We start from the raw sequence: 16025 nt of genomic DNA, 5'->3' as shown, positions 1-16025 counted from the left end.
AGGCAGGTACCTCTACCTCCCTCCAATGCCAACCTCCCATGCCCAGCAGCTGTGCCCAAGCAGCACCCACACTGGTCCTAGGGATGCTCAAGGCTCTCTTGTGCCAGCTCTGGTCACTGCTTTGCACATATCCTCCTTCCCATCTATACCAATGTACACAAACACACATACACACATCTCCGTGTGCTCAGCAGGACCCATGTGCCTTGCCCTTGCTCCTCTGTGATTGTTCCGGATAATAGCTGAGAGGCCTATTCTGCCTAGACCAAGTCAATTCACCTGTCCCAAGCCATCCTGGGTGATTCAACATGGCAGAGACCCTTCCAGCAAGCCAGACTCTGTATGGACACTGGGCTGCCCTGGAAAGGCAGGAAGACCCTTTGGGTGCTATGGGAAGCCTTTGACATGGTCACCAAGCAAGCCACTAAATATCCCAGGGTTCTGAGGGCTAGCCCGCTCCTCCTAGATGAGATGCATAGCCCAGAGATCACCTGTCAGACAGGATGCATCCTTCTGAACAATCCCCATAACCCCCTGGCATCTGACTCCATATTCTAAATCATCTGCTATCCACAAAGTATTTCCAGGAGATGTAGAGAAGAGGCAGTCCTGTCCTCTGTCTCCAGCACGCTCCATGGATTTGGTCTCCCTAACAATCCTAGGGGTGACTCTGCATTGGCTGGTGGTGAGACAGCAGCTCTGTACCTGTATGAGAGGTGTGGTGCTGAGGGACCAGGTGAACTACTGCAGATATGGCGCTGAGAGAGGTGTGCTGGCCGTGGCCACTCTCCCACATGTTAACAGTTCATGAAGCCATGTAAAACAAGCACAAGTAAGGGCAAGGGTGAGTTTGGATAAAAGGTTCTAGAAGGAAGTAATAGCTGGGGTCTCCAGAAAGAATAGGATAGCTGGTCTGGCTCCTGCCTCCCCCAAACCCAAAGGTAAAGCCACAAACTTGTGCCAGGGACAGAAGCTGTGACTCATCCCTGTCTGTAGCCACCATAGCCAAGACCCTAATGGCTCACATCATCAAGTCCAGGCCACTCAGCTGACCCTAGGGAGTGACCAAGCCATGTGGGGAAGTTGGTCTGGAGCAAACTAGAGACACAGGAACCCCAGGTGCTTCAACATGAGGTTAGGAGGTATCAACTCTGTGCCAGGCTCCCAGTGTTGAGCAGATCATCTGAGGGACATGGGGCACATAGCCATGATGGTACAGTGTAGGTTCCTAGTAAGGAATCTCAAGACCTCAGAGTGACATGGGCCCATCGCTGTGGGTAGACAGCTAGCTGAGCCCTGGTGCAATGGGATGAGCAGGGTTCTGCGGACACACCAGTCTCTTCCTGCCCTCCTGCCTGTCTCCCACCCACAGAGAAGGCCGCTATTAATAGTGCAATTTCCGCAGTGTTCTGTTTATCCCCCGGAAGGGCTGATGGATGTGAATAATTACCAGACTATAAAAGCTACGGTATGGGCTGCTCTCTATCGCTCTAAATCATCAAACAAATAAAGCAAGAAACAGCGTTTCTGAATATAATTTTCCCCTCTAATGGCTCAGAATTATTATCAAGAACAATGAAAATAAATAAGCAAAGCCTTTGTCAGTTAAAAACAAAACAACTATGTCAGGAAGGGGCCCATGGACTGGGGGAACAGGCTCACATAGGACCGTGTCAGGAAGGGGCACATGGCACAGAAACCTGACAGGTGGTGACAGTGAGCCATGCCATGAACCCAACTGCCCTCATGTGCCCAAAGCCTTGGGCCTTGGTGGCCTCTGTCTGGCTCCCACAGGCGAAGTGCTTTGCCAGGCCTTTAGCCCCATCTGTGCCCCAAGCTCTTAAGGACCTACTGGGGACCATCGTGTTCAGTTCCCAATGAAGAAACCATCCTCTCACTGAGCTCAAGTCAATGACAACATTGAGGCCAGGCCCCAAGCAACTGGCAATGCAGGAGCCTTGTATAACGCCCACTATTAAGGATGAGGGAGGTGACTCCACAGTGCCTATACAGTGCCAGGCAGGAAACAACTCATACAGACACAGGAAGAGAGGGCAGGGCACTCTTACCTTGCTACAGAGGACACAAGTGCCATGTGAAGGCCCCTGGTATGGACATGCATGCACTTGCCCTCTCCCACACACACATGCACCATAGCCTAGGACGTCGCTGTAGATCCAACTGCAGTGGCTACCCTCAGACAAGGCCTCTGAGCTAAGAACAAAGCAGCTCCCTGTGCTGGGGTCCACGCAGTCCTATAGGATGTCCGCTGTTCCCCATGAGCCAGCAGCTTCCCAGGCTCTTCTGGGAGTAGTCCAGAGCAGCCCTCTGCTTGAACCACGAGGTGGCAAAGGCTGACAGTGGAGATGTATCTGATGGTCACAAAAGGACACATCAAGTCCTCACATGGTTCCTGCGCACAGTACCTTAAGTATGATGGCACCCCTCAAGAGAGCTGTTTAAACATCTTGGCTCTAAGGATGAGGTCAGTGCATTGGCAGCTGCAGACACTACCTCAAATAGTGACAGGCCTCCCTCTGGAAAAGGCCATGAACCCTGGGTATTTTCCTGGGAGTCCTCCATGCCCTTCCCACTAAAGACACAGTGCCACGTGCCCATAGGCCATGGCTCAGGGGAGAAGTTCAGGCTGGCAAAGATTTCTTAGTGGAAGAAAAAGGAAGGACAAGCAGAAAACCATGTCACCAGCAGAGGCATATCAAGTAACAGGTCAGCCTCCCACAGTGAGAAATCAGAGCAGGGACCTGACCCCCCAGGGCTGCCTAGAAATATGCTACAGACAAAAATCTATACAAAACACCTAGCCAACCAGGTACGGTGGACACACCTATAACCCCAGCATTCAGGGGGCAGGTAGATCTCTGAGTTCATGGCCAGCCTTGTTTACAGAATGAGTTCTGAGCTAGCCAGGGCTACACAGGGAGACCTTATGTCAAAAGAAAAAAAGAAAACCAGATAGCACGTGTGTCCCTACAGTAGTAAAGAGAGCTAGCTTGCCAGCACCCTGCAAAGCTGAGCCAAGTCCCAGCACATGGAGACTCCCAACAGCAGGAGGGACTCAGAGCACAGGGCTGGTAGAGAACCCCGGATCAGCAGGCATGAGCTCAGAAGGAAACCTACATTTTGCGGGATCCTGTGTCCCCAGCAACAGGAATGCAGACAAGAGTAGTTTACTCTCTCTCCCCCAAGGTCCCTGAGGCAAAAGGTCATACCACCAGCAAAAGCAGGAGGCCCTGGAAAGAAAGCACACAGGACTGCAGGTGGTTTCCTGGTGTGACCAAACAGGAGGTCCCTGCAGCTGAGACACAAAAGGAGGGATTCCACAGGTCAGAGAAAACCTGAACTGACAGGTGTTGAATGAAGGTGCCCTTGAACTCAGGCATCAGGGGCACACTGGCAAATGAACTGTCAAAACCCACTGCCCACCCAATGAAGAGGAGGCCACAGAGGATGTAACACACATGGGAAAGACACATGGGAATGGCAAGCCGCTACATGTAAGGGACCAGGCTCCTGTGTTCCCCACTTTGATAACTTCTGCAAAAAGAGGTTCAATTTGCCTGACCTAAAAGGGGCTTCCAGTGAGGAACCACCAGGCCTGGCTGGCACCGAGTGAGGCCTGCCCATTTCCAGCAGGGAATCCCCGTCTCTTATCGCATGTGCAGGTGGAACAGACAATACAAGCTGTAGCAAAGATAGCAACAGCCAGAATGCGGGAGGTGCTCCCAGGACAGAGACTACTAAATCACTAGCTTTATCGTTAATGGATCGTTTTCTGGGACAATAGGCAGTAGAATTTGGTGTCACACACCAGCAGTGTCAATGGTTTCTAGTAATGACATTTTTATTGAAACACACAGGGAATCAAGAGAGCTAGCTTGAAGAACACAGAGACTTGGAGATAGAGGAGGAACAACCACCCACAGGGAAGCTGGTGCTATGGGAGACAGCAGTGTCTGGGTGGCCAGGGAGGGGTGGATAGATATGTGTGACTGTCATGTCTCCCTTAGGACCCAGAGAGGAGGTTGGACACTGGCACATTTGTGTCCAACAATCTCAGATAAGGCAGAGAGAGTCTGCATGCTCAGCTGAGGTGGAGGCCCCAACCCACCCCAACTCCACCCCTGTGGATTTTTAGTGAAGGACAAACACCAAAACCTATACAGTGACCTGTGGGCCTGGGTTGAATGACACCTACCCTGAACTGCCCAAAGCCTGGGAAATGTTCCCAGGAGACAGTCTGAGAGGCAGGTCCTGGTGACAGTGCAGAGCTAATAAGGGCCTAGTGGTGTCTGCATGGTCAAGGTACAGAAAAGGCACCATTTTGGATTTGGACTATGGACATGCTGAGGCTTCCAGGACCCTGGACCATGTCTCAGATAACCAGGAGCCCTGTACACAGCCATCAGCCCAGACTCAGTCTGATGCAATAACCCTATCCCAGCAGTCTCCTAAGCCAGGGTCAGGACTCAGCCCAATCACTGTGTTCAAATATTGAAAACAAAAGATTAAGGACAGATCCTCTGGGAACAAGGAGGGGGGCTGCTAAGGATGAAGAGGGTGTGGGTGGAGACAGCAGACACTCCTAGGACCTGTGTGCTATACAGTGTAGCCTGCATGATAGGCAGCATGGACAGCAGGCCTGTAGTCATCCAGGTCTCTCTGGGGTGAATCCAGTGCAGACCCAAACTGGCCTGGGCACACTGTTGACACCACAAATGGGCCTGGTGCCCTGCTTTCTTTACAGCCACAGGACCAGCTTTGTAGATGCATAGCCCCACTGAAGCCCCACTTAACACCCAGCCATGAAGCCTCTGGAGGGGCTGATCCACACACCTAACCTGCTCCAGCTAGACTAGGGTCATTCCTAGCATAAAGACCCTACAGTCTCCTGCACCTGAGCTGTGTGGAATGTCATAGTACCAACCCTAAAGATGCTGAAATAGTACAGGGCCATTTGTTGCTGCTTGTCCTAGTCAGAGAGATTGAGGACAACCTAGTAGTACCACAGCCACTGATGTAAACAGTATGTAATAACACTGTGAACATCTGTGGGTTCCAGAGCCTCCCCACACACTGAGAAGCCTTCCTGTGTGCCTACTGTGGGGGCTCCTCAATTCCTGACCCAATCTCATCTTTCAGCAGAGCCCCAGTTTCCACTGTACCTTAGGGCATCCAAGGTCTAGAGTTTATACTCTGAGCGGTTTCAGGAGTAAAACCCCCAGTATTTATAGGTGCTGGCAGATAGAGAGTGGCCTGACTACCTCAAGCCAGGGTCAAACCTCATGCCCACAGGCAAGTGAGTTAGCTGACATTCGCCCCTGACAACTCTGCAGGGACACATGTGGAGAGCAGGCTGTAGCAGCATTAGAGTTGTGGGCCGGCCTGATGGCCAGTGTTGGCCACCCATCCCCCATTACCAGCCTGGAGCTAACGCTGGATCAATGGTGCTGACCCACACTTGGGAAACAGGAGCTGGCAGGAACAAAAGCCCTTCCAAGCTCTCTTAGAAGCAAGTTTTCTGAAAGGCTCACAGCCACCAGAAGGAGGTGTGATGGGGGCAGGTCCTACATAATGGCCTCTGCATGGACATCCCAATGATCACCCTGATATAGCCCTGCAAAGGTGAATTCCCAGCAGGAAGTATGCCAATTTCACTTCCCGACAGAGCCAGTTCTTACACGTGGTTGGAAACAAGACAGAAAGGGCGCTTCCCAGGCTATGCTAGTTTAAGGACTATAGGGGCAGCGCAAGTCCTCAAAACCGGAGCAGAAGGGCTGCTGCAGAGCACTGCAGAACATAGCACACATGGAAAGTGCACGTGTGCACACAGCTAGGCCCCCAGACAATACATCCTTTGTCCCACAGGAAGAAATAGGGGGTTCCATGGCATATCTGAAGCCTGTAAAAAATTCAGTGGCTTGGGCTAGATAGATGGCCTAGTAGTTAAGAGCACTGGCTACTCTCCCAAAGTCCCTAGATTCAATTCTCAGCACCCATATGATAGCTCACTCTAGTTCCAGGGGATCAAACTGACATACATGCAGGCAAAACACCAATGCACATAAAACAAAAATAAGTAAGTTTATTATTAGAAGCTCACTGGGGTGAACCTGGCCTCACTTGGAGACGGCCTCTCCAAGGTCAGGGCTGCAGAGAGCAATGGTGTTCCCATGCAGCCTGAAGGCCCAAAGGGCTCACACACTCCACTTCTGAGCCACAGAGCCCAAGGCACACAGATACCACAGAGCCCACACTCCATCTGTGATTCCTCTCCAGGAAGAAGGAAAGAAACCGGGTGCCCTGACAAAGAGACAGTGTTGGGTCCAGCTGCCAGCCTAGCACAGGGTCACCCTGCTCCTTCCTCTCTTCACTTTTCTGATAATTAAAACATTTCATTTTAGAGTTCATTTCACCTCAGAGTGCAGTGGGGGCCGGGGAGGGGGGAGCAGTAAAGAATGCCCTGTGGGGAAAGGACACCCAGCAGATGACCTGAGCCACACAATCAAGGTCAACATCAACAGGGTCAGTCTGTGATGGAGTGACCACAAGACACCATACTCCACACTGGACAGCAGGCTGCCCAGAGAAGCTGGGAGGACTGTGTAGGACACTGAAGATTCTGCATAGGGAATGGTCCACTCGTGGAAAAGCTGCAGTACAGGCTCACCACAGACAGATCTACCTGCACTATCAGGCCAAAGAGGCAGGAACAGAAAGAGGGAGGAAGAGGACGGGGCAGGTAGGAGGGAGACAGAAAGAGGGAGGGAGAGGACAGAGAAAGAAGGGGACAGAGAGAGGGAGGAAAAGGGTGGAAGGGAGAGGAATTTCCAACTAAAAAGTAGGCCATATAAAAGCCCACAGCTCACCAGTTTGCTCAAGAGCCCAGCTCAGTTCTAATTCCCCATATCTGTGGGAGATGGAGAGGAGCCTCTCATAACCTGCTGCAGGTTAACAGTCCTGTTCTAGGCAAAGAATATAGACAGCTTCCTGCTCACCACTGCTTACAGAGCTCTGCAGCCTAGAAGCAAACTCTAAGACAGAAAGGCAGGGGACAGAGTCAGTTGGGACCCTGAATGAGCCCCAACATACATACACATGGTGTCCTGGCTGCTCTGACCCTCGGATCCTGGGGACACAGCCGCGAGCGAGGCAAGGCTCGCCACAGCTGCATCTTTGGCAGGCCCGGCTGTGGAAAGGATGGAGCAGGATGGCTCATCGAGCTAATGGGCACAGGCGGTGACTCAGAGCTACACCCTGCCGTGTGCACCAGATTCCCTAAAATTGCCTGTCATCATCAGAGTATCACAGTGGCTAATGCACAGGGGCTCATCTTGCTGTGCCAGGGGCCCAATGTCCCAGTTCAAGTTGAGGCATGTCACAAGCCTCAGTTAATTATCTGACTCCAGAGGTGCCTGAGATGCTGAGATGTACAGCATAATCTCAACAAGCAGAAGCCAAAGCCATGGCATTGGGGGAACAGAGCAGCTGGGGTAAGAGTGAGGCCAAGGTCCAAAAAGAAGGGAGCAAAGGGCACTGGGCCAGGGATAACACAATTGTCCCTTGCTAGCTTCTGTGTGTCTGGATCACATGGTTGCACTGGCTGGGGTGCCAAGCCCCACAGGGTAGAACTTTATTCCAGCTGGAGGGGTCTCAATCACCTTTCCTAGCAGTCATGAGGGAGGGACACTCAGCAGCCTGTGGACTGATGTTTTACTTCACAGCTTGCAGCATCAGAGACAACACAGGTCAGGGAACATGGAGTGTGTTGCGTCTTTGGGACAGAGAGGCCAAGGACACCATCGAGATGTAGACTGAGTAGAAAAAGATCCCTTCCTACCACAGTCACACTTGGTACACTAACAACACAGCCACAGAACCTGCTGTTAGGCTCTACCAAGCACAGGCAGTTACCTGGGACAAAATGTCATCCATAGAAGAGGTTCCTTCTGCAGAGAGCTCTGCCCCCTCATAAAACTCCTAGGACAGCTGAGGACAAGCACCATGGTCAGGTGCTCTAGAGAGGGCAGAGCAGGCAGAGTAGGGACCAGGAAGGAGCCCCCCACCCTTCATAGTAACTGGTTTCAGGTCAAAGCTGGGACAGCAGCAGCTCACAGACTTCCATGAGTCTGTGCAACTCAGACATGGTGGGGCACCTGCTCCTCTAAATACTGCTGTGCATACCTGGCAAGTGGAAAGCATCTACCTCCCAAGTGTCTGTCACACAATGGCGACTGGACAAGGGAGGGAGGGGCTTGGCAATGTGAATAGGAGACAATCACAATCAGAATAGGAGACAATCATTACAAACTGCGCTGCCTCCTGCTGGCTTCATCATCAGGGGATCTGGTGGCCCAGCTGACAGCTGGAAGGAGCCACCCTCACAGGTGCAGAGTTAGGGTAGGGCACAGGGACCATCTTTGCTCCCTCAGTATGGGGGCTGTGAGGCACTCAGGAGCCAGTATCACACCAGCAGACAGAGATCCAAGTCAGGGCAGTAATCTAGCAGATCCAGCTGTCCTTTAGGGCCTTAGAGGGCAACTGATGTGGGCTACCTTCCCCAGGCTAGGCTAAAGTGTCGCCACAGGAGATTACACAGGGAGGAGGGGGAGGCGCTACTAAGAGACTTGCAAGTACTGGTCTCCTCCTCCTTTCCCATACAAGGCACTGTCCTTGGAGGCATCACAACACCTGCACAGTGTGCTCACTCCTCCAGAGACCCCAGTGCAAGAACAGCTTTCTATACAGAACATGAGAGCCCACCTCTCCTTCAAGTGCCACCTGCCAGGGCAGCTCCTAAAGGACTTGGCAGAGCCTGCCCAGGGCAGCACACACCCCCATCTTCAAAGTCCTTGACTCCCAAATCACACCAGCCAAAGCAGTAACAGATGCAGAGACCCTTCAGAAAATGCTGGAACCTGCAGATATCCTTATAAACCTAAAACCCAGAATGGTGTTGAACTAAAACACAAAACAGACTGCACTAGAGGAACTGATGGAAGAGGGGTTGCAACTGTTTCCTCTGAGCGTGAAGCATTCCATTTTACAGGGATGCTCTTTAAATAAGGTAAGCAACTCAAAACAGCTTCTGAAAGTCCCTGAAACCAACCCTGCCAGAGTGAGCAATAAAACCTGAGCTCAGGAAGCCAATCTGCCTAGAAAATGCTCAGACCACCTGAGGCACTGCAAAGGAGGGCTGCATCCTGACACCCTGCCTACAGGCTGTGCGGTGAGCATCAGGTTCCCAGCTTTCTGAGCAGTCACTCATGCCTTGGTGATGCAGCTGTCTCTGAGTCATTTCTGCTCCTGTATGTGACCCCTCACCCATATGCCTGTCAGTGACCCCAATAAAACTCATGGCACCAGGCTGGACTTTGGTGGTGTCCATACTAGGAACTGTCTGTGATAGGCTCTGTTAGCATTCTTTCTAGGATCTGCCCAACAGTTAACCTGGCAACAGTCAAATAGGCCTGGCTTTATATAAAAGGGGCTGTTTAGCCCCTTCTTGCTCTCTCTGTCCCTTCTCTCTCTAACTATCTTCTCTCCCTGACCCCTTTCTTTCTCGCTCCCTGTGTTCCTGGCTAGCCTCTTCTTCTTCTCCTTTTCCTTCTCCTCCTTCTCCTCCTCCTCCTTCCTTCCCCCTCCCTCCCCCCCTGCCTTTCTCAGTCTCTACTCCCTTCTCAACCCCCCTTCCCACATCCTAAATAAACTCTGTTCTACACTATACCTATATGGTACCTCAGGGGTAGGAGATGTCTCAGTATGGGTCCACAAGAGGCAACCCCTCCCACCTCACCATACTATGCTCTACCAAACATATCTTAGCCCTCCCTTTTTTATAAAACACAACAGGCTCCCTACCTAGGGATGAGGGATGGGGGGCGGGGGGGCAGACAGACAGACAGAGACAGAGATAGTTGTATCTCTCCAGGAATGTTCTCCACACAACAGAAATACTCAGCTTAAAACTCCCCAGGTTTAAGCACATCCAGGGAGCAGCACCCACATATCCAAAAGCAAGAATGTGGCATTGACTCCTTTCAGGTCCCTGGTAAAGCTGGGGACACAAGCATAAATGAACCCAAAGCCTAGCCAGAAGAACCCAGGTCAAGCACACACCTGATTAGTGTGTCCCCAAGGATATACAGGCCCTTTCCTGTCACAGCTTCAGCTGTCAATGTGACACAAGCCTGGTGCCACTGGAAAGAGCCATCCTCAAGTAAGGAAATGTTTTTGTCAGACTGGCCTGTAGGGCAGTGCTTTATGATTGACATGGGAGTGCCCAGCTCTGGGGCGGGGGGGGGGGGGGGGAGTGAGGTAACATTGTGGTGGAGCTGAACAGGTGGTCCTGGGTTCTTTAAAAAAGCAGGCTGGGCAGGCTGTGGGACGCAGCCAGGAAGCAGCACCCTGCTTCAGCGCCTACCCACAGGAATGCATAAGCCAAGCCTTCTCCAAGTTGCTTTGGGTCATGGTGCTTACTACAGCAACAGAAAGCACAACAAGACCCTCCTAATGTGGAGAGCCAGAAAGAGCTGATGCTCACAGTGGAAAGCCCTGTTTATGAGACAACAGGTCTCCCTCACCAAGGCCGGCTGGCTCTGCCGAGGCTTGATGGAGCTTTCTCTCTCTAAACAAGAGACCATGATGATCCCACAGGCAGGATACAGGGAGCAGGGATGCCTGAACCTACATCCAGGTGGGAAAAGGGAAGGAGGTGACAAAGGAGGGCAAGCCAAGCAACCGGTGGCACACTGTGTGGGTCTGTGAGTGGTGGCACACTGTGGGTCTTTCTTTCTGTTTAACAGAGTTGTAGTCTCACCATGTGGCCCTGGCTGGCCTGGGGCTCTTTCCTATTCTTTACTAGCGTTTTCTGAGGAAGAAAGTAGAGCTATATCCCCCTCCTGAACACAAGAAAAGGTGTAGCCAAGGAACCTGTGGCCTGCAGTCAGGAAGCCAGGAGTAGTTGGAGGTTGGAGGTGGGATGGGAACAGCTGCCTCATTCAGAAAGGTGGGAGTGCCATCTAGTGGTCATCTGGAGTGGGACATCCTGCTTATATTCTCACACATAAATACGCTCACCTACCCCTGCTCAGGCCCCTGCTGTGCACATATAGTATAGTAACTTGCAGCAGGAGTGGCCATGGATTGGTTTAGACCTGTGGGTGTCACTAGCCCTGCAAAACAATGAAACCACAAGGGGCATGTCCTTGCCACTGCCACATCGCTTTGCAGGGGATCCCTGGGCCCCAAGTGACAGCTGCCATGGCTGCCCTCCACAGAGATAGCAGCAGAGCACCATGGGAGGAGTCCCATGGCTGGACACAGAGGCTGGTGGCCACACTGGAGGTTGAGAACACAGACTCAGCTGCTTGTGAGGAGCAGTCACCAGCCTGTTGCTGTCAAACATGCTTCCACAGACAGGGCCCTTGTGAGTTGAACTTATAGGATGGGGTGCAAGTGTGCAGCTCAAACACTCCAGAGGAGCCCACAGTGAGCATGGTAGCAAGCAGAGTTAACTGTTGCATAGAAAGCATAGAGAAGCGCAGGAGACAGGCCTCCAGGATCACCTGTGGGGCTATCTTGACTGCTAGCTGAGGACAGAAGACCTACCCCTCCCTTGGGTTGGGATCCTGAACCACCAATGAGGAGAGGAAGCTGCACCAGCATCCGCCTAGTCCCCTTCCTGTCATGTGACTGACTCAGCATCTCCCTTTCATGACAGTAGAGTCAGGCAAACCTTTTCTCCTCTGTTGCTTTTGTCAGGATTTTGTTACAACAGGAAAAGCAGCAAAGAGCCTGAGCTGACCAAGTGCTGCCCTGCATCCCTGACCTTCTCCAGGGACTGTCAGAGGTCACCTCCCCATTTACAGGGGACTGAGCATATGGGGGTTGTCCAAGATGACCAGCATCACCACAGAACCCTCAGACAGAGGCAGACCAGTCAGAGGCAGAGACTGAGATGTCTCATGGGCAGGTCTGGAGGAGGAGAAAGGATGCCCAGGGCCAAGGAATGCAGAGCCTCTGCTGCTGAGACAGTGCAGTGCATAGATAGATTCCTACAGCTCTGGGAAACCAGGAAGCAGCAAACACAAAACTAATGGGATTTCTCACCTCTGTAACTGCAAGGGAAACAGTGCTGGGACCCACAAGGCATGGGGATGTCAGAAAGGGAAACAGTTTTGGGGGCACACTTCCCCACCCAGCCCAAGTTCAGCCCAGCTAGGCCATTGGCTGGCTGCAGAACCGTGCAGGGTTCCCATTAAAGGCAATCCTATTAACAGAGCTGTGTCTTCCAGGGAAGGAGAGCTGCCCAGGGCTGAGCATGGACTCCACTGAACAGGAGAGGCTGTGTGGGCCTGGAATTTGAGTGCAGAGACACCAGAAAAAGGGTATGGCCCTGCACAGACTCAGCAGGTAGCCCTGTCCAGAGCTGAGCAACACACAGGTGGCCTGGTGATGGCAAGGTGCTCCTGTCACACCTGGAGTCTCAGAGAGGTATTGGACAATGGAGGACAGAAGGACCACACTGTGTGGTTACAGGGTGTAACAAAAGGGCACCAGACCCCCAGTTTTCAGTATTCCAGGGAGACCACAAGAGCACACAAAGGCCCCAGAACAGAGCACTTTAAAGGGAACAATTCACTCATTCAGCTTCCAGGAACCACAGGAACCAGTCCCTATAACGTGGCTGGCAGGTGACACACCCATAGGCCTGGCAGATGCGCAAGAAAGACCACAGCCCCCATTCACTACACGGGATGACAGGAGTATGTATGGGTGCCTGCTATCGCTAATGTCAGAGTCCTGGGTCAGTGTACCTCCCCCAAGCCAAAGAGTGACCTGAAGGCTCCCCACAGTAGCCCCTCAGCAACCATCAGATCTCCCCATGGCTCACAGCCCAGTACTCACCAGGACTTGGGCTCGCCAAAGTGCAGGTAGTTGATGCTGTAGAGGTCCATGTCCTCTGTGTGCCAGGCAAACGTGGTTTTCCACATGCCAAAGTACAAGTAGGGTGTGTTCACACCCTCAATGATGGTCCCGCATTCGCGCTCCACCATGTCTAGGATGGACCTCAGATTGCCGATGTTCCACTGGGCCACGTCCTGTAGATGATGAGAGTGCAGTGAACAAAGTCCTACCTATACTCTGGCTGCACAGTGCCCTGACCAGTCACCCTGAGGTGACCAAGATGACTGAGGTATATATGTCAGCATCATGCCCGCAGGCTCTATGGTCCTTCAGACAGGTCAAGGGGCCTAGAGTCATGGCACATTACGGCTGCTTGGGCCCCGCACTCTCGCCCGCCACCCCACCCTTTCTGGAACAGCAGGTTATATGTAACTGTCTACAAGCCAGCACATATCAAGGGACAACTACAACTTGGTAGTGACCTCCATACCTCTAAGTAACACTGAAGGACAGTCTCCATGTGGAGTAATCCCTTCACAAGCATGTGAACCCATGCCCAAATGAGAGCCCTTCCAGAACCTTGCATCAGACAAGGCCAGACAGCTTCAGATGGACAATGCAGGCAAATATGGATGGAGCCCCCATTACCCAAGCTCTTGTCAAACACTGCAAGCCAGAGCTAAGACACACTGGGAGCCTCAGGTGTCTACACCCAAGACTGCCCCTCTAAGAGAGCCACCAGGGTCTATGCTGGGATCTCAGCAGGCGAGGACAGAGGCTACTGAGGTCACAACAGTGTAACAGCAACAGGTCGTTATGCACAGATGACAGTCTTGCTGCTGGCCCAGGTCATCCTGCACAGACAGACAGACAGCCTTGCTGCTGGCCAGCCACCTGGAAGCTGGAAAGCAGACCAGACCAGACCAGCAGATCCAGCTTCGATGTAGACCTCAGAGAAACACAGCTCTCACATGGACTTAAGACAGGACCCGCAGGAGCCTGGTCTCCTGGAGCCCGCAGGCCTCAGTCCACATGTCTATTGCCTGATAGACTGATGGGGCCATGCTGTGTGATGCCTCCACTGTGACTGTTTACAGGGCTGGGTCTGTTTTCTGAGGTGATAGGCATGGCTGTACAGCTCTGAGAGTACACTAGAGTCCACTGAACCCTGTGTTTCTAACTGCTGTGCCACGTGGCTTATCAGCTGTACATGGCCAGGCTGCTCTTAGAAACAATCACAGCTACTGAGAGGACTCACCATGAAGGTCCCTGATACCAAGCCTGGTGACCCCAGTTCAGAAACAAAGAGAGGTCAGACACATTCACATACCTACACATACACACAAAGAAGAGACATACACCACACACAACCTATAAAAACGCAAAAACCACCAGGGAGAGAGCTCAGTGGGAGGCCCTGAACCCAGCCCCAGTACCCATACAGAAAACTGGCTGAGACACTATACACCCATAATCCCAGCCCTGGACAAACACAGGGCTTGCTGGCCTAATGAGTAATCTCCAGGTTTAGTGAGACACTCCCAGCAAATAAGGTAGGTCAAATGACTGGGGAGACAGCTCAGCACTTAAGAGACTTAAGAGCCTGACTGCTCTTCCAGAGGTTTAGTTCCTAGAACCCACTTGGAGGCTCATACCACAAGTATTCCAGCTCCAGGGGATTCAACATACATATAGGCAAAACACTCATACACACAGAGTAAAGAAGTAAATTAGTACATTTTTAAGACCCAACAATAAAAAACACAGTAGGCCAAGTAACCCCAAGCACTCAGGGTAGAGTTTAAAGGTAGGTATACCTTCTTGAGGTTGAGGCAAGCTGGTCTACACAGTGAGACCCTGCCCCCTCCAAAAAATAAAAATAGAACCAAAGTAGCCAGGGCCTGGATCTGAGAAACACAGTTGAGAGTAGTCGCTGGCCTCCTGTGCACACATGTGCGCACGCGCGCGCGCGCGCGCGCGCGCGCACACACACACACAGACACAGACACACACACACACACACACACACACACACACAAACTGTCCACCAGCATACAGTGAGGCGCCAGAGCACATTCAGCTCTGCCCTGGGCAGTGCGGCTGTAGCTGAGTACTGGCCAGGTTAAGGTGGCAGGTGCCAGCACAGGCTGGGATCCTGTCACAGACCCCAGTCATGAGCTCCCAGCTCCATACCTCAGCAGCCTCACCACCACAGAGACAGTTCAGGCTGTGGCCTCCTATCCAGCATGCCACCCTGGGCCAGAAGCCAGCACAGCCCTGCCAAGTAGTGTCTAGGAACAGAGAGCTACTGGAGTTGAGATGGTCCTGAGAAGAATGGTACAGCCACTTTCCTCCCATGCCCAGAGCTCACATGGTGGCCAGGCATGGCAGGCACTTCTGGGCACTTACATCATCATACAGGGAGCCACTGATGTCAGCCCCATAGATGGGTGAGACAAAGGTCAGGTTCTTCCAGTACTTGCGTTCCAGGTCATCGAAGTCCTGATGGCGTGGGGTACAGTACCTGGGGACAGTGCAGTGGTTCAGGTTAAGTTCTGGGCAGTGTAATACCCTTTAGCCGCCTCAGAACCCAACTCCAGAACTAAGGCTGGATGTGCAAGGTGGGGAAATAGAACTTTGGGAACCAGGGGCAGCCAGCTAGAGCAGAGGGCACACAGACCATGTGTCGGTGCATGCTGCAACTGTAAGCCTCAAGATGCACAATAACAGGAAGAGGTTTCCAGGAAGCATGGGCGACTTACATTGAAGGGCTACACCTTCAGGCCACATACTGGGATGAGGGAAGCGCCCCAGGGACAGAGACAGGGACAGGGTAAGGGTCAAATTGGGCCTCCAGAAAGTGAGGAGTCTGAGCAGCAGAGACTGCTCTCACCCACATACTTCTCACTGTTGGCTAGGCGGCGGTACTCCCCCACAGTCATGGCCTTCTTCTGGATGTTGTACTGTGTGAAAAGCCCCGACTGGCCTGTCACCACCTGTTGGATAGGTGCTGGGATGACCACGTCATCAATGTCATCATATGTCTGCCGTGGCTTCCACTCCTTGGGTGGGATGATCTGTGGGGCCAAGAAGGGTAT

At 52.4% G+C, this 16025-nt stretch overlaps 1 protein-coding gene across 17 annotated transcripts in view; it reads right to left on the bottom strand.

Moving 5' to 3' along the window:
* The window catches only part of Kdm4b (lysine demethylase 4B), a 78480-nt gene that overhangs the window by 36333 nt on the left and 26122 nt on the right, over positions 1-16025 (bottom strand). For 14 of the 17 annotated variants that reach the window (NM_001044236.3, NM_001395633.1, XM_087565043.1 and 11 more), the window contains 3 exons: positions 15829-16004; positions 15337-15451; positions 12928-13121 (listed from right to left, as the gene is read on the bottom strand). In NM_001044236.3, coding sequence (NP_001037701.2) covers positions 12928-13121; positions 15337-15451; positions 15829-16004 — 485 coding nt within the window. Of the gene's footprint in view, positions 1-705; positions 5988-12927; positions 13122-15336; positions 15452-15828; positions 16005-16025 lie in introns of those variants that run through there. The other 3 variants (XM_087565057.1, XM_087565059.1, XM_087565058.1) reach the window with 3 other exon arrangements.

This window comes from Rattus norvegicus, chromosome 9 (genome assembly GCF_021556685.1).
Source record: "Rattus norvegicus strain SHRSP/BbbUtx chromosome 9, alternate assembly SHRSP_T2T, whole genome shotgun sequence".
Taxonomy (NCBI): Eukaryota; Metazoa; Chordata; class Mammalia; order Rodentia; family Muridae; genus Rattus; species Rattus norvegicus.
This window is presented reverse-complemented; position numbering and strand designations above follow the sequence as displayed.